This window comes from Mytilus galloprovincialis, chromosome 1 (genome assembly GCF_965363235.1).
Source record: "Mytilus galloprovincialis chromosome 1, xbMytGall1.hap1.1, whole genome shotgun sequence".
NCBI classification, from domain to species: Eukaryota; Metazoa; Mollusca; class Bivalvia; order Mytilida; family Mytilidae; genus Mytilus; species Mytilus galloprovincialis.
This window is the reverse complement of record NC_134838.1, coordinates 130285485-130312627: the sequence shown is the minus strand read 5'-3', so window position 1 is coordinate 130312627 and position 27143 is coordinate 130285485. Positions and strand designations below refer to the sequence as shown.

The window sequence follows — 27143 nt, the reverse complement described above, 5'->3', positions numbered from 1 at the left end:
TTTGTTTTAATTGATGACTTTTTCACATGTTTTCAATCTTTTTTTTTTTGTTAGTGTCTGTTATGTTATAGATGCACTTTAAAAGATATTCCATTTCAGGTACACTCATATTCAATGTTTACTATGCATGTCACAATGGATAATGATGTAGTCCCTATCTTCATTTTCTTCATTTTTCATAATATTCAGTTAATAGGCTTTTATAGACATTTAAACAGATAAATCAACATATATTTGGTTTAGACTAACCCAGCAATTTATAAGAAAAATACTAGAAAAAAAAATATTTGTAAAGATTTTGCATTCTGTGAAGTTTCTCGATTGAGGACAAGTAAAAGTTTGACACATTGTATAATCTTTCATCAGATTTTAGTGTAACTTCTAACTTGAGGCAAACATTTTCCCCTACCGAATTTCTTCTTTCTTTTTGTTTGTTTTTTATTGTTGGATTATTGACTCATTGGTGAACATTTTGTATTTCCCACATATTCTTATTTTAATCATGATGAAACTTTATTTAAACTGTTTTAACAATAATTATTATTTATGTGTCTTTATTTCAGATTTACTGGGTACAGGTAATATTAACCTAGGCCTTTGACTTACACCTTATTGTAAAAATAATTTGTTAATAAGTGTATTCTTTAGTTTAATAAATCCCAGTCAATCAATTAATCAAGAAATTATTGAATATATCAATTTCATAAAAAAATCAATTTCATTTCTTTCTGTAAATACAAACCGATTTAAACATTTAAGTACATGTATTATATCAGTAGACGATAAGATATAGATAGGAGATATCATTTATATTATAGGGTGCATGGGTGATAAATTCAGTCAATTATGACGGGTAACAATACCCTGTTTGGATTACAACCTTTTTAGTATTGTGTCTAAATAAATATTACAGTGAGATGATCATGCAGTAAAGGGATTGGTGATAATACCTCGAGGATAATACCTGTCCTAATTAACAGGTGAGTGGAATAAAAGTTATTTGCCAGGGGGGTAAATCTTATACTTTGCTGTCCCCCCCTTTCCACAAGTAAAGGGATTGAGGAGAATACCTGTCCTAATTAACAGGTAAGTGGAATAGTAGTTATTTATCAACAGTTAATCTTATACTTTGTTGTCCCCCCTTTAACAAGGAAAGTAATATTGGAATGAGGAATTAATTGATTTTTTTTTATTAAGGTCATATTTATTTATAAACATAACCACACTAAGAAAATAAAATTGAGAATGGAAATAGGGAATGTGTCAAAGAGACAACAAACCAACCATAAAGCAGACAACAGCCGAAGGCCACCAATGGATTTTCAACACAGCAACATAACTCCACACCCAGAGGTGTGCTTAAAGAGAGTAAATCATACATGGCTAAGGGTTAGGTAGCTATATTTAATTCAAATTAATTAATATAAAAAAAACTTTTGCCGTGCATGTAGTTGTGCTAGGTATATGAACTCAACAAAGTTTCTCTATTTGTCATGCCTACATTATTTTTATAGTAGAATAAGACATAATAGTCCTATCTTCTGGCACCGCTGTCATTAGTGTCATAAATATTTACATTCAGTCTGTGGTTAAAGTCTTGATTACACAACAATACCTTTGTCAAACCTTTATGGAATTCTTCGAAACTTGGACTGAAGCCTTTTGTTATTAAGTTAACCACAATATCCATAACTAGATTTAAACTAATTGGTTTTTTTTTCCAAATTTACTGATAAATAATGTCAAAAGATAAAGGTATTTAGAGTTCAACAATTTGGTCAAATATATACATGTTATAGCTGACTTTGCGGTATGGGCTTTGCTCATTGTTGAAGGCCATATGGTGACCTATAGTTGTTAATTTCTTTGTCATTTGGTTTCTTGTGGAAAGTTGTTGCATTGGGAATCATGTCACATCTTTCTTTTTTATATGTATGTAATTTTATGAAACTTGGACAGAAGCTTTTTTTTAGATCAATAGAAAGTATCTTTAGCAAGTTTTGAAAAACATGGACTTTATTTTACCATTTACAAAATTTAAGATACAAGTTTATGTTTTTTAGACATCAATATTATTGTTAAACCTTCTTGAAAATAATATTGACATGATCATTATGATCAATAGACTGAGTATCCACACCAAAATTTAGAAAATACTTTTTTTATTATGCCCCAGTTTGCTTTCCATGTCTATAGCTAGTACAAATGTATTTAAACTTACAAAATACAAATTACATTGATCATGTTGATCAACTTCTCTTTTCTAACATTGCAAGGTTACCCAATTGATTTATATGAGGTTTTAATTTAATAATTTACCTTTACATCAAATATTTCAGTTCAATGGGTCTCACTGATAACAAATAATTTCTTAAAACTATTTTTTCCTCACTATTATGTAATAGTTTTAAAGAGATGTCATACACTATTCCTTTTAATTCTGAATTTAATTAGGTGCATGATTCAAACTTTCAGAAATAGTTGAAAGGAAATTTCTTCCATTGTTGATTCATTATGACGTCTGAGTTTTATAATGTTATTTCATGTACTGTTTTTTGTCTGTTTGTCTATTTTAATTTTTTAGGCAGGGTGTTGTCAGTTTATTTTGGACTTGTTAATTTGAATGTCCCATTGGTAATCTTTTTGCCTGTTTATAACTCTCTGTCAAATGCATGATAAAAAAAAAGAATTAAAGACATGATATACTTATCAACTATATTTAATGTATGGAATGATTGTACTATGTATATATCTGTTTGGCAATTATCATGTGACCACATTTTCATGGTTCAGGGTGTCACTTTAAGTTTTCCTGGTTTAGTTTGTTTCTTCAATGCTGTATCCAAAAGATCAACTTTATTTGAAGCATGTAATGATTGTATGTGGTACATGTCTGTCTGGCAGGGGTCATCTGACCTTGGCCTCATTTTAATGGTTCATTGATCAATAGTTTTCATGGCCAAGTTTGTTTCTTCGATGTGCAATAGGTTATATGCAGTTATATTTAAGGCATATTTGGTGTATGGAATGATTGTAAGGTGTACATGTATTTCCAGTTTAGTTTATCTGCACTTAACCTAGAGACTTGCAAAGGGGAAACCAAAACTTTTAGTCAGGAAAAATTCATCTGGTAACCTCCCCTACTAAATATTAAATAGTCACCCCTGTAAGATAACATTGAAGATCACTTCTGTTTTTATCCTGTTTATTTTATTTTTACATTACTGTGGAATCAACAGTGGTTTGTTGATTTATCATTTTTTTTGTTGGTACTAACTTTTATGAATTTAGAAATAAGCTCATTTTTATAGATATTTTGTTTTGCCAAAAGGTGTACTAATATAAACAGTGTTAACTATTCCTTTCCCAAATATTTAGATATATCAGTTTTACACAGGAAACTCAAACGTCAAAAGGGAAGATGTTTCGATCATTTCATATTGTTAATTTTCCTTTTTTGGGTGGTGATGTTCACATGGCACCATCTTGTGTTGTTTAGGCATTTACTATGCCTGTGTCTGAATTGGCATTTTTAATTTGTGGTTCAACTCTACCCATAAAATGCATGAAAAGTGGTACCCCTAAATAATAATTAATTCACGATTGTGGACTTTTTTTCAACAGTATACTAAACTTAGTAAGAATGAGTCTTTGATGAATACCTCCTTGTATGTAAATCTTTGTATATAACTGTTAAACTTTTAATGAACCCCTGAAAAGTTGTTAACTGGTGGGTAAAAGTCATAGTATGGAGAAAGCTGGGAAATGTTTACGCCATTATTAGTACCACTAATAATCATTATTTTATTATCAGCCGTCAGTAAAGTTATTAACTGGTGGGTACAGCATGGATTAAGTAATAAAATAGTATGGAGGAAGCTGGGGAATGTTTTCACAATTATCATCAAAGAATAAGTGGTCTTTAAACAATGTTATCAAACATATGATTCACAACATTTGTAGGATTAAACAGACTAGTTATCATTATCTCATTATCAGCCATCAGAAAAGTTATTTTAAAAGTCACATAAAAGTTAGATCTCTTGATAACACAATAGTAAACAAGAAGTAAATATGCTTTTTTTAAAGTGTTTGGGGAAAGTTTTCGGTGGACAGTCAGTTTATGGGTAATAATTCAGACTTTTAGGAAAATAAATACATGTTTAATTGAGGTCTGGAGCTGGCATGTCAGTTAACTGCTAGTAGTCTGTTGTTATTTATGTATTATTGTCATTTTATTTATTTTCTTTTGTTACATCTTTTGACATCAGACTCGGACTTCTCTTGAACTGAATTTTAATGTGCGTATTGTTATTGTTTTACTTTTCTACATTGGCTAGAGGTATAGGGGGAGGGTTGAGATCTCATAAACATGTTTAACCCCGCCGCAATTTTGCGCCTGTCCCAAGTCAGGAGCCTCTGGCCTTTGTTAGTCTTGTATGATTTTAAATTTTAGTTTCTTGTGTATAATTCGGAGTTTAGTATGACATCCATTATCACTGTACTATTATGCATATTTTAGGGGCCAGCTGAAGGACACCTACGGGTGCGGGAATTCTCGCTACATTGAAGACCCATTGGTTGCCTTCGGCTGTTGTTTGCTCTATGGTCGGGTGGTTGTCGCTTTGACATATTCACCATTTCCTTTCTCAATTTTATTTGCACATTAATGGTAGAGATGTAATAAACCTTTGTACTTTGAGGTTGAGAATGTTAGGAAATATTTGTTTAAACAATCAGTAAATAATACAATCACTGATAATAGACCGCTGATAGTTAGACATGTAATTTGTACATAGGAGAAAGTGGACTACTAGATGTTAGGGCAAATATATATTTAAAGGAGAAAGTGGACAGTTGGAAGTTTAAGGCAAATTAGTTAAAAGGAAGGGAAGGGGCTTATTACAACCTAAAATATATAATTCTTGCTGATGTTATTTTTAAAAATATTTCATTAGCTCTTAAAAAAGTGTTATCTTAGAATCAGAAGTTAATTGCTAACATACTGTGGATTCATTTATTTTCATGGATATCAATTTTCGTGGATTGAGGAAAACTTGCATTTAGTGGATATTTAAATTTGCGGTTTGCCAACCTCTGAAAACAAAGCCTAGTATAAATTTGTAATTTGTTGAACATTTCAATTCGTGGTTCACCTGTACCCACGAAACCTATGAAAATTGGTACCCAACTATAATAATGAGTCCACAGTATACATGTATACCATATTCATATGTTAATTAACGGGTTATAATTTCTTTTGTAAACCTGTGAGATCACATAAGTGCAATTGTACATAGCAAAATATAAATATAGTTTTATCTCATACTTTGATAAATATTTAACAGACCAATATCTAAACTTACAGACTAAAATTCTATTCTGGCTCAGGTTTGAACAAAATCCTCTGTTTTAAATTCCATTCATGATAAATCTTGATTTAATGTTTTCCTAAAATCAATGTTTGATTGTTAAATGTAATATGTTACGTCATGATGAACTTATACACAAAGAAGAGAGGTGGTGGGGTACATCAGATTGTGAATTCAATCCTTCTATAAATTAAAGTTTCATATTAATAAGACAATTTTAGTAGAGGTTCTTGATAGAGGTTTCATTACTGTGTTCTTTCCTTTTTACTCCTTTTTTCTCTTTTCTTAAATTGTTTTGCCAAATCTCTTTATACTTATATTTAAAAGGTATAAGTTTGACAATTTGCATTTAATGTATATGGGAAAATACACAAAAAGTATAATTTAACAATTTTATATTGTGGATTATTTAGTCATTTCGTGGGTTACATATTTTGTGGATTTCAGGGGTTCAGATGAACCACAAATTTAAATGTTCAAAGAACTACAAATTTTCCAATAACAAAATAAAGGTGACCCTTTTTTACATTTAGATCAGATTATATCAAGTCCAGCTATAAAGATTCTTTAAAAACCCTCTTGTTCATTTTAGATATTGCATTATAATGTAAAAGAATAATTGTTTAAAGCAAAATTTTCTCAGTTAAGCATAATATTTTAATATATTAACCTATTTTTTTCTGGTAAACAAATTAAGTTTTTCTAATTCCCTGTATTATTTCCGGTAACTGATGTAATTTAAGATTTTGTTTTGTAATTACAGAGATTGTAGAATATTAAGGTTTTTCTAAATTGCTCGGTCAGTCAAGAAAAATTGGTCCCAACAGTTTTATTTATGTCCGGAGTATAAAAAAGATAATTGCTAATGGAAGTTCTGTAAACAACAATCAATCATTGATATTTTCATCAATAAACTGTATTTAATTAAAACTAGGTCGATAAAAGTAGTACACATTTGTTTACAAGGCTTATATTGGATATTATAATATATATATATATATATATATATATATATAAATTGTATATAGTATATTTTATAAACTAACTGGAAAGTCATGCAAATTTTAAACATCTATATTAAGGTATTTTAAGAAAAGAAAAAAACTCAATATCACTTAATGGTTTATTAAACTGTGAAATTCTATATCAGGACTGATTACCAAGAATAAGGATTGGTTAAAAACTAGATTTTAAATTCCACGATATATCGTCCAGGTGGTAGGTAGGACCTTATGCTCTATTATTTCAAATTTTTATCTTGTTTTTTTTTAATCTAGAAAATAAATTAAAAAAATTATGTTCCTTTTACATGACATTGGAAATAAAAAAAGGAAGTGTATTTTGTTGTTGAATTCACAGGCACTTGTCTCAGAATTTTTTCTATATCAATGTACCTTGATATAGATTAAGGTTTATATATAAAAAATATTCTAAGACAAGTGCCTGTGGTTTCATTGCAAAATTATAAAGTGATGATTTTTTTTAATCAAATGGCTATCACACTATAGTATAATATACCATTTTAAAAATAACATGGAAATCAACATAACTCCACCACATTATGTATGTATATGCCTGTCCTAAGTCAGGAGCCTGTAAATCAGTGGTTGTTGTTTGTTTTTCTTTCATTTTTTTTTTTATATAAATAAGTTCTTGTTTGAATTGTTTTACATTGTCATTTCGGGGCCTTTTATAGCTGACTATGCGTTATGGGCTTTGCTCATTGTTGAAGGCTTTGGTGACCTATAGTTGTTAATTTCTGTGTCATTTTGGTCTCTTGTGGACGGTTGTCTCATTGGCAATCATACCACATCTTTTTAATATATGCTTATAAATATTTGGCAACATTATATAATCTTATTGAATATTAAGTCCTATAATGTAATGAATTTGCAGCAATAATTTAGTATGTACAATTGTGTAGATGTAAAGGAGTTGAATATTAAACAGATTTAATATTGAAACTAACTTTTTTATAAAAAAAAGATTAAGATTTAAACAATTCAGAAAACAAGGACAAAACATTTTATGCTCTCTGCACGTGATCATTACTAAGTTATTTTTGGTTGTTAAAGTGCATATCTTATATGTGAAGATGATATAATATCATAATCTGCACCACAGAATACACTGATATTTTAAAAAGTGTAAAGACTAATGGATGATATGACCTAAATTATATGGTTCAATGACTAAGGTTAGGTTTTTTAGTTGTATGGTTTGAATTATAAAAAAGAAGATGTGGTATGATTGCCTATGAGACAACTGTCCACAAGAGACCAAAATGACACAGACATTAACAACTATAGGTCACCACACGGCCTTCAACAATGAGCAAAGCCCATGCCGCATAGTCAGCTATAAAAGGTCCCAATATGACAATGTAAAAAAATTCAAACAAGAAAACTAACGGCATTATTTATATAAAAGAATGAATGAAAAACAAATACGTCACACATCAACAAACAACAACCATTGAATTACAGGCTCCTGACTTAGTACAGGCACATACATACATAATGTGGCGGGGTTATGTTAATTTTCGTGTTATTTTTTAAATGGTATTATACTATAGTGTGATAGCCATTTGTCTCAGATTTTTTTCAGGGAATGATATAACAATTATCTCCATAGAATAGACCAGTACAGGTTCAAAGGCTGATGGGACCAAAATGTCATGATTCAGTGGCCATAGTTAAGATTTTGTGTTGAATTTCAGTCTTCATTCGTCCAGTTTAGAGCCTCACTCATTTGTCCAGTTTAGAGCCTCACTCATTCGTCCAGTGTAGAGCCTCACTCATTCCTCCAGTTTAGAGCCTCACTCATTCGTCCAGTTTAGAGCCTCACTCATTTGTCCAGTTTAGAGCCTCACTCATTAGTCCAGTTTAGAGCCTCACTCATTCGTCCAGTTTAGAGCCTCACATAATGAAAGTTTTTCTCATTATTTAAATGATAAAATCAAAATTATGCAATAATTTAAAAGTAAAAAAAAAACAACATATTCACACAATAAAAACTCATTCAAAATTCTGTTTCTAAATTTCAATTGGTCTTTGTGTATTATGATATTATGAAAATGCCAGTTTTTAATGATTTATTTCAATTTGGAGAAACTTCAATAGTCTGACAACTGTTAAGCAAATCTATTTTTATAACAATTAAATAAGAAAAAAACATTCTCTTCACAATACATGTATAAACAGGTTTTGAAATAAGAAATTCAGACAATTATATTTGACATGCATTTAAATTAAGTAATTAATAGTTTTGGGTTAAATTTGGTTAACATATTTTCATGACAAAATAATTTATCATCAGCAGAATTTATATATGATATCCATGTCTCTTTGTTTGTGTTTACATCGGTTTACAGACTGAAGGACATTCTTCCTTAAATTTTTTAATCATTTTTCTAGGTCTTGTTTACTAAGAAAGTTTAGTAGACTCATTTTTGCTCATTGTTGAAGGCCATACAGTGACCTATAGTTATTAATTTCTGTGTCCTTTGGTCTCTTGTGGATTGTTGTCTCGTCAATCATACCACATCTTCATTTTTATATCAAAAGTTTTTCTGAAAAAAAATCTTGAAATATATTTTAACTTGATATCTGTCAATGAGTAAAGGAACAATAATTGTAAGTGACCTAGTACTAATTCTAAGTGACCTACTTTTGATAGAAGATATTCTCTATCAGAATCCATACTGTCACTCAGTTTGGAGGGGGAGGACAGGGGGGTACCCTTCTCCCTTCTCCAACCCCTCTTCTCCTTTCTCCTACCCCCGTTCTCCTTTCTCCCATTAGAATAAAAATCTCCTTTTGAGATATTTTTTCTTGAAATATTAGATCATTTTTTAAAAGGAGAGATATTTTATTTTTCTCCTTTCTCCAACTTTTTCTCCTTTCTCCCAGCCTTCCTCTCCTTTCTCCTGCCCCCTTTCTCCTTTCTCCTACCCCCTTTCTCCCTGTCTCCCTTACCCCTGTCCTCCCCCTCTATTATAATAGATTGAATATTAATCTAATAAAGTGTGAAGTATTGGTCAGAGTGTCTGTTCCATGCACCAAGTTATGTTATTATAGGTTACTCATTTTCTGATGGGTAAAAACAGTATAATAGAAATACCACACTCCCAGACAAATTCAAAATGGAGGAGGGGGGACAAAATCTGAGGAAATCAAACACTACAACTGAACAAGTAAAATATAACTGCCATATTCCTGACATGGTACAGGCCTAGCTTTTCCAAAGAAAATGGTGGGTTAAACCTGGATTTATAGCTAGCAACTAAACTCTTGTATACATGACAATGTTTATAGTAATTGATAATATATTTATTGTCATATTTTGTTTGCAAAAAGTACAAGATACATAATAATAGTAAAGAAAAAAATATTATATAGTAAATGAAATATAATGATATAATGGCCTCTTATGATAGCTATAGTAATGTTTAAAGAATTTGATTAATCTCAAGGTGATAATAATCTAAATCAACATGGTATTGGTGTAGATAGATGATAGGAAGATGTGGTGTGAAATGAGACAACTGTCCATCAAAATAACAATTTTTAAAAGTAAACCATTATAGGTCAAGGTACAGCCTTCAACACGGAGCCTTGACTCACACTCAACAACAAACTATAAAGGGCCTAAAAAATTACTAGTGTAAAACCATTCAAACGGGTAAACCAATGGTTTAATCTATATAAAAAACAAGAAACATGTATAAATTACATAAACAAACGACAACTACTGTACATCAGATTCCTGACTTAGGACAGGTGCAAACATTTGCAGCATGATTAAATGTTTTAATGATACAAAACCTTATCCCTTTTTCTGAGACAATAGTATAACATCACAACATAGAAAAACACACAATGAAATATCTATTGGCAGGCTTAACTCAATCAAAAAACGTAAATTAACAGTCTTTATTTCTCTTATACATATAAGCATACACTCAGCTTATTACATATTTTAATGCATCCATTGTAATGCCAGGAGTCAATTATTATTATACTGACCTATATTTCTGTCCTTTTGATTGAAATTATTTTTTTTCTACCCTAATAATTTTTAATAATTATATAATTATATGATGTCAGAACAAGGCATTCTGTGTATATTCTATTGATGAAGAATTTCAAAAGGTATTAAGAATCATATGGAATAATTTAACAATTGTAGGTCCTGAGTCTCGTTCATAAATAAAAATAGTCAAATAAATAAAAATATGAGAATACAAAAAAGTAAATAAATATATAACAGTCAGATATTACAGAGTCAAATATCAGCCAAATTAATTGACCAAATAAATGTATATATGTTTTAACTTTACAAAGAGAATGACTAGGACCAGACAGATTGATAAATGTTTTACTTTTATTTTTCCCTAGGTTCTACAGTGGACATATACAGACTTGAATAAGTGCTTGTTATGACTGTAGAAGCTCAGACAAGGCACCAGGACAATTATGGTTGATTGGATACCAGAGCAAATAAATATATTTCCTTATACATGTAGAACCTGACAAGGGGCACCAGAACAATTGTATTGGATGGGATACCAGAACAAATAAGTATGTATATCATCTCATTTGGAGAAGCTCATATTGAAATAGAGAAGAAAAGGAATTGTTTGTTAATTTGACGGTTTATGCATGCACTAAGCAAATCATGCCTTGGATTGCTGTTCTCCATCTCAAGGTCACAAAATTAAAATATAGAATCTTATTTAACTGCAAGTTTACAAAATTACTGCACAAAATTTAAAGATTTTACAATAATAAAAAATAAATTTGAAATACACTACCAGTATAGTAGTTAACTTTCCATAGTGAGAAAACAAATTAGTGGAAGACAAAAATTGCATGTGAGTTAACCATGATGAGTTACAGATCAAGTTTAAGTTTCATTACGCTCTGCTAGTTTTTGCCGAAATTACTGGCTTTGGACTTTTATTAATTGTTGAAAATCACAGTTATACGGACTTTTTTTCTAAATACCTTCAGATATTGGGCTGATTTTTGGTATGTGAGTTAACCATGATGAGTTACAGATCAAGTTTAAGTTTCATTACGCTCCGCTAGTTTTTGCCGAAATTTATAATGGGCTTTGGATTTTGATAAATTGTTGAAAATCACAGTTACAGACTTTTTCTAAAGGCCTTCAGATATTGGGCTGATTTTTGATATTTGAGTTAACCATGATGAGTTACGATCAAGTTTAAGTTTCATTACGCTCCGCTAGTTTTTGCCGAAATTACTGGCTTTTGGACTTTTATTAATTGTTGAAAATCACAGTTATACAGACTTTTTTATGCCCCACCTACGATAGTAGAGGGGCATTATGTTTTCTGGTCTGTGCGTCCGTTCGTCTGTTTGTCCGTTCGTCCGTCCGTCCGTCCGTCTGTCCCGCTTCAGGTTAAAGTTTTTGGTCAAGGTAGTTTTTGATGAAGTTGAAGTCCAATTGACTTCAAACTTGGTGCACATGTTCCTTATGATATGATCTTTCTAATTTTAATGCCAAATTAGAGATTTTACCCGAATTTCACGGTCCACTGAACATAGAAAATAATAGTGTGAGTGGGGCATTCGTGTACTGAGGACACATTCTTGTTTCTAAATACCTTCAGATATTGGGCTGATTTTTGGTATGTGAGTTAACCATGATGAGTTACAGATCAAGTTTAAGTTTCATTACGCTCCGCTAGTTTTTGCCGAAATTTATAATGGGCTTTGGATTTTGATAAATTGTTGAAAATCACAGTTATACAGACTTTTTCTAAAGGCCTTCAGATATTGGGCTGATTTTTGATATGTGAGTTAACCATGATGAGTTACGATCAAGTTTAAGTTTCATTACGCTCCGCTAGTTTTTGCCGAAATTACTGACTTTGGACTTTTATTAATTGTTGAAAATCACAGTTATATGGACTTTTTTTTCTAAATGCCTTCAGATATTGGGCTGATTTTTTATATGTGAGTTTACCATGATGAGTTACAGATCAAGTTTAAGTGTCATTACACTCTGATTTTTTTTGCCGAAATTATGGGCTTTGGACTTTGATAAATTGTTGAAAATCACAGTTATACTGACTTTTTTTCTAAATACCTTCAGATATTGGGCTGATTTTTGGTATGTGAGTTAACCATGATGAGTTACAGATTAAGTTTAAGTTTCATTACGCTCTGCTAATTTTTGCCGAAATTTATAATGGGCTTTGGATTTTGATAAATTGTTGAAAATCACAGTTATACAGACTTTTTTTCTAAATGCCTTCAGATATTGGGCTGACTTTTGATATGTGAGTTAACCATGATGAGTTACAGATTAAGTTTAAGTTTCATTATGCTCCGCTAGTTTTTACGGAAATTACTGGCTTTGGACTTTTATTAATTGTTGAAAATCACAGTTATATGGACTTTTTTTGCTAAATGCCTTCAGATATTGGGCTGATTTTTTATATGTGAGTTTACCTTGATGAGTTACAGATCAAGTTTAAGTGTCTCCGCTAATTTTTGCCGAAATTATGGGCTTTGGACTTTGATAAATTGTTGAAAATCACAGTTATAAGGACTTTTTTTCTAAATACCTTCAGATATTGGGCTGATTTTTGGTATGTGAGCTAACCATGATGAGTTACAGATCAATTTTAAGTTTCGTTATGCTCTGCTAATTTTTGCTGAAATTATGGGCTTATTATAAATTGTTGAAAATCACAGTTATACAGACTTTTTTCTATACACCTCCAGATTTTGAGCTGATTTTTGATATGTGAGATTAACATCATGTTTTTGTCCACATGTCCACATGTGTTATTCAAATTGCAGATTTTTCAACTTTTTGGGACGGGGCATTTTGTGTCGCTTTGACACATCTAGTTTACAAAGAGTTGTGTCCCTTGGAAATATTAAATTTATGAAAAATGGCCTCATTAGTGCTCTCACAGGTACAGTTCATGAGAGATTTTGATAAAACTTAATCTATAAATTTATATCATCAGTATCAGCAATATGTTGGACTAGTTCTATAATGGCAACCGATCAACATTTTTGAGTTATGCCCCTTGGAAATATTAAAAATGGCCTCATTAGTGCTCTCTTTGGTACAATTCTTGCTAGATTTATTCTTGTTTTTTTAAATAGTTACTAGAACACACCCGTGATATCGCGGGTCCGTGACTGAATTAAAGTATATAACTATGCGCAAGCATTATTTTAGTATTAGTATTGTCATCTGATAAAGTCATGCCGATTATAAGATACACAGTTTTCTCTGCTTTCAAATCTTTCTGTTTGAACCCGTCGAACTGGAACTTATCAATTATTGGTAATATTATTATTTGAAAAACAAAAGGTCCTGGAATGGAGTATTTTTTAATCAACAGCATTGTCCTATATTAGTTATAAATAAAGTTGAAGTCATGCCGATTATCAGATACACAGTTTTCTCTGCTTTCAAATCTTTCTGTTTGAACCCGTCGAACTGGAACTTATCAATTATTGATAATATTAATTATTTGGAAAACAAAAGGTCCTGGAATGGAGTATTTTTTAATCAACAGCATTGTCCTATATTAGTTATAAATAAAGTTGAATTCTTTGATTCGCTGATTTACGTCATGCCCGCTAACAAATTGAAAACTGTACCTATACGCCTTATTTTTAGTCCAGATTTTTAGTAATCTTACTGATTAAAATACTACAATAGGTAACAATTTGACAATTTAGTAGTGTCAACCCTGTGATTATGACCCGTGTATATAGCATATTAATCCTGAATACACCGTTTGTTGGTGCGCCTGTCAGATGCGGAACGTACAGATAAGGTAATAGGTAACAGGTGAATATACTATTGGTATCGGTATCGGACTCGACCCGGAACTTCTTAATTATTGGCAATATTAATTACGTGGAAAACAAAAGGGCCTGGAGTGGTGTAATTTTTAATCTACACCTTAGTACTATATTAGTTATATATAAAGTTGAATTCTTTGATTCGTCGTTTTTACGTGATGACGGCTGACAAATTGGACCTCGTAATTTTAGTATTATAGATGCTTTTTGAAAAAATAAAATATATGCCTTGTTGGGGACATCAGAACTCTGTTCTTTTGTGTAAATTTAAACTGCAGCCTTTAGTAGTATTTATCCCTGTAAATAGAATAAAGAAACTGATACTTGTTATCAAGATTTTATGACTTAATCTGGATGAAAATCTTATCTAAGGGTATCATCAGAATTAAGTCTTACAACCGGACTCCCACTCCTAATCAAAATAAAGTAAAATAATCTTAAACATGTATTTAATATGATCCTAGGATAGATAGTACAGATAAAGAATATTATGAGAATGAATTACAAAGTTTTTTGGTAGACATCAGTGAAACAGAAACCCAATTTCATAGAAGAATATTCATTAAGCTGCCCACTATTGAGTAAGCTTATCTTCCATTAATTCTTGTTGAATTTATCAATGAAATGCAATTTCGACGGGTCTTTACTGAGTTTAGTCATAAACTGTGATTCGTAACAGTACAAAAACAAGTCTGCTATTAAAGGGGCATAATTAAGCTTGTCTTCCATTAATTCTTAATTTTCTTTTTTGTTTAATATATTATTGCATTTTATTTGTGTATAAAATTCAAACAGAATAGAAATAGATTTATTATTCTTGAGCGAGATGAAGTTGATTTATCTGTCAACCTTGTTTTTTTTGTGTGTTGTCATTGTTGCTTGTAATTGTATCCATGTCATTACTAACCAACATTTATCCAAGCATCAAATTTATTGTGATTTTCTAGTGCACAGGTACTCGTATTTCAGAACGATTTCAGTTTCTATACTATACTATTTAAGGGAAATATATAAGTATCTATCTCCTCACATTCTACAAATATTTTCCTCATTTTTAAGGCCTGTCTTTAGAATATGTAAAAGAGAAAATGAAACCTCATCTTAGGTCTTTGTGATCCTTTGGATTAAATTGCATATTTTTTTTTCTTTTCGAGACAAGACTATAAATCTAGAATTACTTCAAGTGTATAGTTACCTAATACTGGGTTCATAGAATTTGATTTTTTCTGCCTTTAATAGTTCACCAAGAATCAAATCATATTAACAAACATAATATGAAATGACCTCTGACTTCTAGTTTATGGATATTAAAGAATAAGTTAGAAGTAACAAGACAATATATGTTTGTCAGAGCATGTTTATCATCTTTATACACATCATTACTTCAAGAAAAAAGGTATTAATATTGATAGATAATTTTATATGTCTCTATGCTGTTTTATTGTTAATTTTCAAAGACAATTTATAGGTCTGATAAAAATTAATTGAACCATATTTCTATTGAAATAATAAATGATTTTGTATAATTACTGAAATTCCTATGTGTGGATTTCTATGAATTGTTCCTGTCATTTCCAAGTTATTTGTGTTAATATCTATTACAGTGCCAATTTTGGTACACCAGACGCACATTTTGATAATACATGTCTCTTCAGTGATGTTTGAGGCCAAATATTAAACCAACAAAACTTTCTTTAAAAAATGAAAAGCTGATAAAATCAAAAATATTTAAAAAAATAAATAAATCCAAAGTCCTTTCTTCAAATTGTAAAAAGAATTCTAAATACATAATTAAATACCATTTAAAGAATGAAATTTTTAAGACTTAATTAATTCAAAGTATTTTTTTTATTATTATTTCAGGTGAAATAAGATGCTGAAGATAGGACTTATTATACTTTGTGTAGCCCTTGTCAGAGAACTTGTTGGCTCTGTGTGGTCATCAGAACAGTCATTTTATGATAATTATTCTGGTGAAGATGTTGTATATGATGACAACAATCAATACAAACCAAGTAAGAACTCTACGGTCTTTTTTTAAACTTGTTATTTCTTGCTCTTTATTCATTTTTACATCATTTTTGCTTTCTTGTATGCAAAAGAGGGATGAAAGATACCAGAGGGACAGTCAAACTCATAAATTGTCTATAAAAAAAGGTCAGTATGTATTTGAAGGAGGTCAATGTAATATACTATAGTCTTTATTAAAGTACTTTTTAGCTCACCTGACCAAAAAGGGCCAAGTGAGCTTTTCTCATCACTTGAATTGGCATCAATCATTGTCTGTTAACGTTTACAAAAATCATCTTATGGCTAAAATAGAATATGGTGATAAAATGCAGTTTTTGGCCTATATCTCTAAAGCAAATCTGACTAGTTAAAAATGTTCATCAGGTCAAGATCTATCTGACCTGAAATTTTCAAAGGCATCAGAAATACTGTTGTTGGGTTGCTGCCCTTGAATTGGTAATTTTATGGAAATTTTGCTGTTTTTGGTTATTAAAACCCAAATTGTCAACTGACCCCTTTAAGGAGTAATTGCCCTATATAGTAGATTTTTTGTAAATTTTTGCAATCTTTTACAAAAATCTTCTCAACCTAATCTACTGGACCAAATAGAATTAAACTTAGCCACAAGTTTCAATAGAGTATCTTGATTGAAAATATATTTGATGACCCTGTAATCCAACCAACATGGCCACAATGGCTAAAAATAGAACTTTAGAAGTCTAAGGGAAAATTGTAAAGTGAAAAAACATATTTTAAAAATTTGATAAGGGTCTTCAATAACTATTGTAAGACTACAATGGGATGACCTTCTTTTAATTAAACAACTGGGCCAAATTAATCCAACCTTGGCCTCAATCATTCTTAGGGTAAAATTGAGAATGGAAATGGGGAATATGTCAGAGTCAACAACCTGACCAAAGAGCAGACAACAGGCAAACTCCACCAATGGGTATCTAATACTATTAATTATTTTTATGCCCCACCTACAATAGTAGAGGGGCTTTATGTTTTCTGGTCTGTTCGTTCGTCTATCTGTCCCGCTTCAGGTTAAAGTTTTTGGTCAAGGTAGTTTTTGATGAAGTTGAAGTCCAATCAACTTGAAACTTAGTATACATGTGCCCTATGATATGGTCTTTCTAATTTAAATGCCAAATTAGAGTTTTGACCCCAATTTTACGGTTCACGGAACATAGAAAATGATAATGCAAATTTCAGGTTAAAGTTTTTTGTCAAGGTAGTTTTTGATAAAGTGGAAGTCCAATCAACTTGAAACATAGTATACATGTTCCCTTTGATAAGATCATTCTAATTTTAATGCCAAATTAGAGAATTTATTCCAATTTCACGGTCCACTAAACATAGAAAATGATAGTGCGAGTGGGGCATCCGTGTACTGTGGACACATTCTTGTTTTAACTTTATTTTGCATGATTTCTAAAACAACAGTAGATACAGGTTAGGGACAAAGGCACTTGAGAACCTTTAGTTTTGTTTTGAAATTTCATTAAAATTGATGTCAAATGCCGATAATTTCAGTAATCCTGGTTTTTATCTGTATCAAGTTACACTCTGCCTGATTGAGTTAATCAATGTTCATAAAAAAAAAAAATATTTAGTATGATTAACAATGAGACGTACATTTTGATATTTTTCTAAATGGACTTTGTGGTACCATTTTAAGAATCCAATGAAAAAAGGGACAAACTGTAATCTTTGAAACAAACATATAGCTTTTCACTTCTAAGTGTTTTTTTTTTTTTTAAATTTCAGAATTTTCACTAGATGCTGATGTAAACCTGCTGGCTGGACAGAAATTTCAAGTGGACTGTTCATGTCGACCCCCTGTGAATTGTTCAACATGCAAACTTGAAATAAATAGTTTAAAGATCAAGCAGTGTACCACTGGTAAGCGTGCCAGCTGTAAGGTCAAGGATACAGTTATAACAGACAATAGAACAATAAGTCTTGTTAGACCTAACGTTAGTGAGCAAGACACAGGAACATATTTCTGCCAGTACAACAACTCCGCAACCACTGAAGATAACTTTTATCTTAAAATTGGGGGTAAGTAAAATATGATATGAATAGGGAAAATGGTTTAAAAAGTATGCTCAAGGAAGATTAGGTGTTTTCTGCCATTCTTTTGTAAAATGGAAAACAAATCTTTAATGAAATATGCAGAGACAGTTGAATGTAATTCATTTGTAAAACTTTCATTTAAATGAGACAAAAAACTGTGTTTTATCTAAATAGGAGGATTGATTTTCTGAAAACACATTTTTTTTTTATTCATATTATTCATTTAAAGGGAGATAAGTCATATAATCTTAACTTTAAGATATTCTCAAATTCAAATTTTAAATTCTATGATAATCAGTTGTATTTTTTCTTCTTCCTTTCAAATAAAAAATGTTTATTGATGTAAGAAGATGTGGTATGATTGCAAATGAGACAACTCTGCATCCAAGTTTTTTAAAAACAAAGTAAATTCTTCAACACAGAACCTTGGCTCACCCCTAAAAGTAAGCTATAAAAAGCCCCCCAAAAAATCACTACCTGTAGTGTAAAACAATTAAAATGGTAAAACCAAACGGTCTCATATATAAAAAACGAGATGCATATATGAACAGCATCAGTAAACGACAACCACTTAAAATCAGGTTCCTGACTTCTAGGACATGTTCAAACAAATGCAGCTGGTTTAAAAAAGATACCAACCTTCACCCTTACCGTAAACAATAGTGTAACATCACATAGAAAGACATGCATATCTGTGTATAATCTATACCAAAGCTGACATTTTTTCACAGGTAATAGCTTGAAAAAAATCCTGCTAACTCATATTTATATTTTGGAAAAAATCACCATTAAATTACATTTAACTGCATCATTAAAAATCTGTTGGCTTTATCTTAGAACACCTACCCCACTCAAACTAAAATTGTGTTGGCTTTATCTAAGAACACCTACCCCACTCAAACTAAAATTGTGTTTGCTTTATCTAAGAACATCTACCCCACTCAAACTAAAACTCTGTTGGCTTTATCTTAGAACACCTACCCCACTCAAACTAAAATTGTGTTGGCTTTATCTAAGAACACCTACTCCACTCAAACTAAAATTATTTTGGCTTTATCTAAGAACACCTACTCCACTCAAACTAAAATTGTGTTGACTTTATCTAACAACACCTACCCCACTCAAACTAAAATTGTGTTGGCTTTATCTAAGAACACCTACCCCACTCAACTTAAAATTCTGTTGGCTTTATCTAAGAACACCTACCCCACTCAAACTAAAATTGTGTTGGCTTTATCTAAGAACACCTACCCCACTCAAACTAAAACTCTGTTGGCTTTATCTTAGAACACCTACCCCACTCAAACTAAAATTGTGTTGGCTTTATCTAAGAACACCTACTCCACTCAAACTAAAATTGTGTTGGCTTTATCTAAGAACACCTACTCCACTCAAACTAAAATTATGTTGGCTTTATCTAAGAACACCTACCCCACTCAAACTAAAATTGTGTTGGCTTTATCTAAGAACATCTACTCCACTCAAACTAAAATTGTGTTTGCTTTATCTAAGAACATCTACCCCACTCAAACTAAAATTGTGTTGGCTTTATCTAAAAACACCTACTCCACTCAAAATAAAATTGTGTTGGCTTTATCTAAGAACATCTACCCCACTCAAACTAAAATTGTGTTGGCTTTATCTAAGAACACCTACTCCACTCAAACTAAAATTGTGTTGGCTTTATCTAAGAACACCTACCCCACTCAAACTAAAATTGTGTTGGCTTTATCTAAGAACACCTACCCCACTCAAACTAAAATTGTGTTGGCTTTATCTAAGAACACCTACCCCACTCAAACTAAAATTGTGTTGGCTTTATCTAAGAACACCTACTCCACTCAAACTAAAATTGTGTTGGCTTTATCTAAGAACACCTACTCCACTCAAACTAAAATTGTGTTGGCTTTATCTAACAACACCTACTCCACTCAAACTAAAATTGTGTTGGCTTTATCTAAGAACACCTACCCAACTCAAACTAAAATTGTGTTGGCTTTATCTAAGAACACCTACCCCACTCAACTTAAAATTGTGTTGGCTTTATCTAAGAACACCTACTCCACTCAAACTAAAATTGTGTTGGCTTTATCTAAGAACACCTACTCCACTCAAACTAAAATTGTGTTGGCTTTATCTAAGAACACCTACCCCACTCAAACTAAAATTGTGTTGGCTTTATCTAAGAACACCTACTCCACTCAAACTAAAACTCTGTTGGCTTTATCTAAGAACACCTACCCCACTCAAACTAAAACTCTGTTGGCTTTATCTAAGAACACCTACCCCACTCAAACTAAAATTCTGTTGGCTTTATCTAAGAACACCTACCCCACTCAAACTAAAATTGTGTTGGCTTTATCTAAGAACACCTACTCCACTCAAACTAAAACTCTGTTGGCTTTATCTAAGAACACCTACCCCACTCAAACTAAAACTCTGTTGGCTTTATCTAAGAACACCTACCCCACTCAAACTAAAATTGTGTTGGCTTTATCTAAGAACACCTACTCCACTCAAACTAAAATTGTGTTGGCTTGATCTAACAACACCTACTCCACTCAAACTAAAATTGTGTTGGCTTTATCTAAGAACACCTACTCCACTCAAACTAAAATTGTGTTGGCTTGATCTAACAACACCTACCCCACTCAAAATAAAATGAGGTTGGCTTTATCTAACAACACCTACCCCACTCAAACTAAAATTGTGTTGGCTTTATCTAAGAACACCTTCCCCACTCAAACTAAAATTTATATGTATGATGTTTGTATGTTTTAGATAAACCATCTGGTCCACAAAACATCAGCTGTGTTTCAAATGACATGAAGGACCTCAATTGTTCCTGGACTAAATCAAAACAAGACAAAGAGAATCCACTTCCTATTGTCTACAAATCATTCTTTGATACCAGGTATTTTAATAATGTGCTTGCAATATAAAAAAGAAGATGTGGTATGATTGCCAATGAGACAACTGTCCAGAAGAGACCAAAATGACACAGAAATTAACAACTATAGGTCACCGTACAGCCTTCAACAATGAGCAAAGCCCATACTGCTTAGTCAGAAGAATGTTTTCATAATGTCCAAAAATGGTACATATTTTTTCTTGTCAGTCACAGAAGGGGAGAGGTTGGTGTTGCTATTTTTGGTAACTTGATGGTGATGACATTAACAATTCTTAAGTTAACTGCTTAAGTAAGTTTGATAGAAACTGTTTATGATAGATCAAGGAAATTTTCTATAAAATTGCATTACAATCAGTATATATCAGTTTGACAACTATAGGAGGTGTTGTCGTAGTTTTCTGCTGAAGTAAATTTAATAGGAACTTCTTGTAATAGATCATTGATATTTTCTATAAAGTTGCATTTCTATATAAAATATCAGTTTGAAGACTATTTCCAGTCACGGCCTCTAGGTCATGATTCATTGACTTTGTAATAATGAACGATTTTCAACCATCAGGGCATGTTTTAAAAGTACCCTTGCAACAACTCTTTGAGGGGTCTGAAGGGGACGCTATTCAATATACCTACATTTCCCATATGACAGTCTACATTTTTCAGACCTTAATCCTAGACGCCTCTATTACAGAACCTACTTATTGTATTAATGTTAATTTGTTCTCTTCCTGAATATGCATGAAATATTTGCCACTGGATGTTAAGCAACCAACAATCGATCTATCTTTTAACAATTATGCAACTTTAAAGTGTATTTTTGTTAAATAAACACTTACTAGAACAGAATGTAAATTAATTTACCGTGGTAAACTCTCTATCAAATACAAACCAACTAAAACTCACCAATTCATGTTTTATTTTCTACAGGGGTTAAGAACAAAATAATTATTAGACCAATGAAAAAAGATATTTTCTTTTTCCTATGGCTTTTATGATTTAATTTCTCAAAGTTTGTTGATAAATTCATTTCAATTATTTATATCCACAAAAATTTGGTGTGGTGAATTAAATTATCCTTTGAATTTACAATCAAATATTGTTTGAACTTAAGTTAAATGCAGTTTTTCTGTTATTTTTTTTACAGTCCTATGTATGGAAAGATTAATTGTCCACACCCTCAGCCTACCAAGAGAGATCAAACTAGCTGTTATATAGCTCCATCAACAACGGATAACTATTATACATTTCATGCTGGAAATAGCTACAATGTAATTATAAATGCATCTAATGTGTGTGCATTTCAGATGACAAAACATACTGTCAATATAACAGAAGTTAGTAAGTATAAATACATAATAGTCAGTACTGACACAAGAGATAAAGTCTAAAGTGTATGTTAATTTTCAGGAATCAAGTTTTAATGACATGTTAGGTAAAAGTTGCAATGGCAATGTAGCCAAAGTCAGAGATGTTTGTATAATTTCTGAGATCCTGGTTTATTCACACATTTAAATAAATTAGGTTTTGGCCATCTCACTTTTGATACTATTAGTGACCAGGCTTATCAAATTATAAATTGTTCTATCAATAAATGTGAAAAATTAAATTTCTTTTGTCATACTAAAAGAATTAGAAAAAGGCCCCCATATATTGATATATGTAAAGTCAAAACTGACCGATCAGTTTTCAGTAAATTTAAACTAAGTGCGCATTCCCTAGCAAATGAAAGAGGGCGTTATACCAACATTGAAAGAAGTGAACGCATTTGCTTATCCTGTAACAGACAAGAAATTGAGGATGAATACCATTTCTTCTCAATCTGTCCATGCTATACATCATTGAGGCATACCTATATATATACAAAACATTAATAAATATCTTAATTTCAATTTTTTTAAATTGCATTCAGCTATAATACTGATGCATTTGACTGCACTTTTAAATAGCAGTCTACCAGTCATTATAAAAATCACCATAAAGTATATTAATGATTGTTTTTTATTGAGAACATCTGTATAACTTGTATTTCTTTTAATATGGAACCTAATTTTTGTTTATGTTCTTTTTTTAATTGTTCATGAACATTAATAATATGTTAACTGTTGATATTTATAGTCTTTTTTTCCCTCACTGTGAATACCACTGTCACTCTAATATAATTATAAATTAATCAATTTAACTATTGTCAGTTCATTGTCTTAATTTTGTATGCCATAGCCATTTAATGTAAATGTGTTTGTGCTAATAAATATTGTCTATTGTCTATTGTCTATTTAATGAGAAATGTTTTTATCAGTGATAAGTTGAGGTCTTTTGTATATTACGTATGATCACAATCATTCTGTTAATACAATAATAAGTCGGCTTTGGTTTTTTTTCAGTAAAACTTTCATCACCAAAGGTTTCACCACTTAACATAACTGAGAGAGAAATTATTTTATCAACAAAGCAATCAGAGGTTTCTCATATAACGATATGGACAAATGACAGTATATTATATGATGTAGTCTATAGTAGTGACACAACAACCAGTACTGTAAGTGTTATGTAGTAAATAAGTTCTTTTATCATTTTTAAAATACTACTACTTTAAAAGTTGTGTGCATTTCTTATAACAATTGTTGAAAAAAAAGATTTATATAATTTTTGCAACCCCTTTCAAATTGCAATTCTTGCAAATTAAAATACTGCAAAAATTTCTGATTTAAAAGTATTCTAATTTCTATTTTGCATGTGAATCCAACGTAAATATAATTTATTTAGTGGAAATTTACTACAGAGAAACAAAATTTTGGATTATAATTAACAGTTCTGATCATTTCAGAACTAGAAATATAGATTCGCCAACTGCAACAAGAGTGTTACGATATTTCTCCACTCAAGACAGTTGAGTTTTAACATTTAAGGCGCAACGCTTGCTGAGCTTTTTAAATAAGATTAACTGTTTAGAGTGGAGAAATATTGTAATACATATAGAATAATAGGTAGTTTCGTTTTTGATACTGACTATATCATGTGGAATATCTAGATGAGCCCGTTAGAGTGAGTCGAGATATTCCACATGATATAGTCAGTATAAAAAACGAAACTACCTATTATTCTGTTTATCGGTAATTATAATGTCACACAATGTATTGCCTAATATTTTCAGTGATACAGGCAGTACGTTGATACTCAAAAATATTAGTCAGTAAGATCAGTTAAAGATCAAAGGGAAAATATATGAATTACCGATAAATGAGCTATAGTGGTGTAATCTGTTTCCTAAATGATTTTTATCCTTCCTTTTCAAAGATTTGAAGTAATTTTAGTGTTTTAATCAGGCAAGGTCACCTTTTTTCGTGGGGGGGGGGTGGGGGGGGGTACTGACTATCCTTTCTGGTTTAACTGTTACCCTGTTCCAATCAGAAAACATACCCTGTTGTAAACAGAAATATCGAAAAACATACTCTGTTCTAGACAAGCTCAGAAAATGTATACCCTGTTCCAGATCGTATAAAATAGATGCTGTTCTAGACCAGGGTTCTAGACTGTATCTTAAACAGTTGAATAAGCGATCCTGTTCTAGACAAATACTTTGTTATAAAAAAGACCCTAACTATTCTCACAAGCATGAAAAAGTGACCCTATTCTAAACAGCAGACGTGAAAAAGGGACCCTGTTCTAATCAGCAGGGCGTTAATGTTTTGCGGCACTCTCATACCACTAAAAATATAGGAAATAACCACCCCCGGAACCCCTTCCCCTTTCACTCTGTGATTAAAGTTTTTGAAAATTAAATTACTTTCTTAAACTATCCGGTATTTCTCCCAACCTTGGACAGAAGCTTGTTTATGATCATAATAATGTATCCACAAATAAATTTTGTAAACAAAAATTGTGTTTATCAGTATTTGACGGGCTTAGTTTTTCTGCCAAAAAACATTACATTCACTCTAAGGTTAAAGTTTTAAAAATTTTAATAACTTTCTTAAACTATTCTGGATTTTGGCCAAACTTGAGAGAAGCTTGTTTTTGATCAAAAGCTAGCATCCCGAATGAAATTTTGTAAAAATATATTTCCTATTTTTCCGTATGTTACTTATATATAGACTTAGTCTTTCTTCCAGTTAACATTACATGCAGTCTGCAGTTGAAGTTCTTAAAACATTTATTACATTCATAAAGTAGGCATGACACTGGGTTCCGCGGAACCCTTACAATTTTTTTATAAACTAGTTGGTAGAAATGACATATATTCCTTAAAATATAAAAATTGTCATTTATCCCTTACCAATTTTAATTGACATTTTTTCTTAACCATTTTGAATGGTAAGGTATCCCTAACCTCTAAACTGACATTTTTTCATAACTGTTCTTAAATAATAACATTATAATTTAAACTTTACATTTATCCCTAACTTTTATAGATGAAATACAGTCTTTTTTAATTTTCAGACACAGTTCAGTTCACCTAATGAAAGTAATGTGATCAATCTTCCTGATCTTATACCAAACACAGCATATAATATTACAGTGAAAGCTAAAAATCCTAAATCTAAGGGAGATAAATACTGGAGTCCTAATGTGACTGTTAACTACACAACAAAACCAGCAGGTATACTTAATATTACACTTTTAACAAAAATTGCATGTCCGTATAAAAAAGAAGATGTGGTACGATTGCCAATGAGACAACTCTCCATAAGGGATCAAAATGACCCAGAAATTAACAACTATAGGTCCCCATACTTTATTAGTAAAGAAGTTACTTTCAGTTATGGTACCCTAGCAATTGAGACAGTTTGATGTATACAAAATATTAGTTCAATAAGTTTATTATTGAAAAAAGAATTTATACGCTTAATTAGTTTTTATAGCACTCTAATGTATATTTACAAAATTGCTTCACTAGATACTTCTCATGACTGAAAATATTATCTTTCTCTCTTGTGTTGTTTTTGTCTTTACATTACTTATCAGTATGTTAATGGTTATTTCAGCTCCAGTTAGTGTACCATATATTGGGGGGTTTTTGTCTTTACATTACTTATCAGTATGTTAATGGTTATTTCAGCTCCAGTTAGTGTTCCGTATATTGGGGGCTACATAATGTCTAAAAGAGTCCTGTTTCTTTATATAAGGGTAAGTGACGAAAATTTTAATTTTATCATCTGCAGCATTTAGATAAATATATATTTATTGACATTTATATTGCAAATAATGTTTTGTTTTTCTAGAAATATTAATGGTTATGAATCTTTGTAAAATATTTGAAATATCAAATATACCTGTGATTCATTTAATTTCGGGGGTAACAAATTTTGCTGATTGAGGAAAAATTGTAATTGACATTTGTTGATTTGTTGTGCACACTTTATCAAACATTTGTGATTTATTAACAGAAATGACAAGCATTTAAATGTAACTCATTACAGAGATATCTTGACTAACTCTGTAATCTGAGTAAAAGGTAATACTGCAGTTGTGCAAAAAAGTTTTGTTTATATAAAATAAAATGTTCACTTCATTGGACCTAAAAAACTGTTGTTCATCTATACCTACAAAATCCATAAAAGTTGGTATTCGACTAATGTTGATAATCTCACAGTATTTAAAAAAAAATCTATATTTCAGCCTATTAGTAAAAGGGAAAAGTTTTCTGAGAATGCATCCTACATAGTTACAGTAAAGTCAGCTTCTGAAGACCCATTCTTTAAACAATTGAATGTGACATGGGACATAGCAATGATAAATGTTACCGATCTTCCACAGAGTATATCTTACTTGATAGAAGTAAAGACATTGAATGATATTGGAGAGAGTATTGATTCCAGTAGAATTACTACACCATTGTATGATTCAGGTACTATTTCTTGTGGAGGATGTAAAAATGCTTGAAGATATTGATTTTATAATTGGTGTATAGTTTTA

At 31.1% G+C, this 27143-nt stretch overlaps 1 protein-coding gene across 4 annotated transcripts in view; it reads left to right on the top strand.

Annotated features, from left to right (window-relative positions):
* Positions 1-794: 794 nt before the first annotated feature.
* Positions 795-27143, top strand: part of LOC143059576 (oncostatin-M-specific receptor subunit beta-like) — a 39932-nt gene continuing 13583 nt past the window's right edge. For 2 of the 4 annotated variants that reach the window (XM_076233117.1, XM_076233100.1), the window contains exons 1-10: positions 795-980; positions 10772-10954; positions 16097-16248; positions 18014-18307; positions 21104-21236; positions 22375-22568; positions 23612-23766; positions 25668-25827; positions 26287-26354; positions 26847-27075. In XM_076233117.1, the coding sequence (XP_076089232.1) occupies positions 16107-16248; positions 18014-18307; positions 21104-21236; positions 22375-22568; positions 23612-23766; positions 25668-25827; positions 26287-26354; positions 26847-27075 (1375 nt within the window). In that variant the 5' untranslated portion in view covers positions 795-980; positions 10772-10954; positions 16097-16106. Of the gene's footprint in view, positions 1087-6575; positions 6595-10771; positions 10955-16096; positions 16249-18013; positions 18308-21103; positions 21237-22374; positions 22569-23611; positions 23767-25667; positions 25828-26286; positions 26355-26846; positions 27076-27143 lie in introns of those variants that run through there. The other 2 variants (XM_076233105.1, XM_076233112.1) reach the window with 2 other exon arrangements.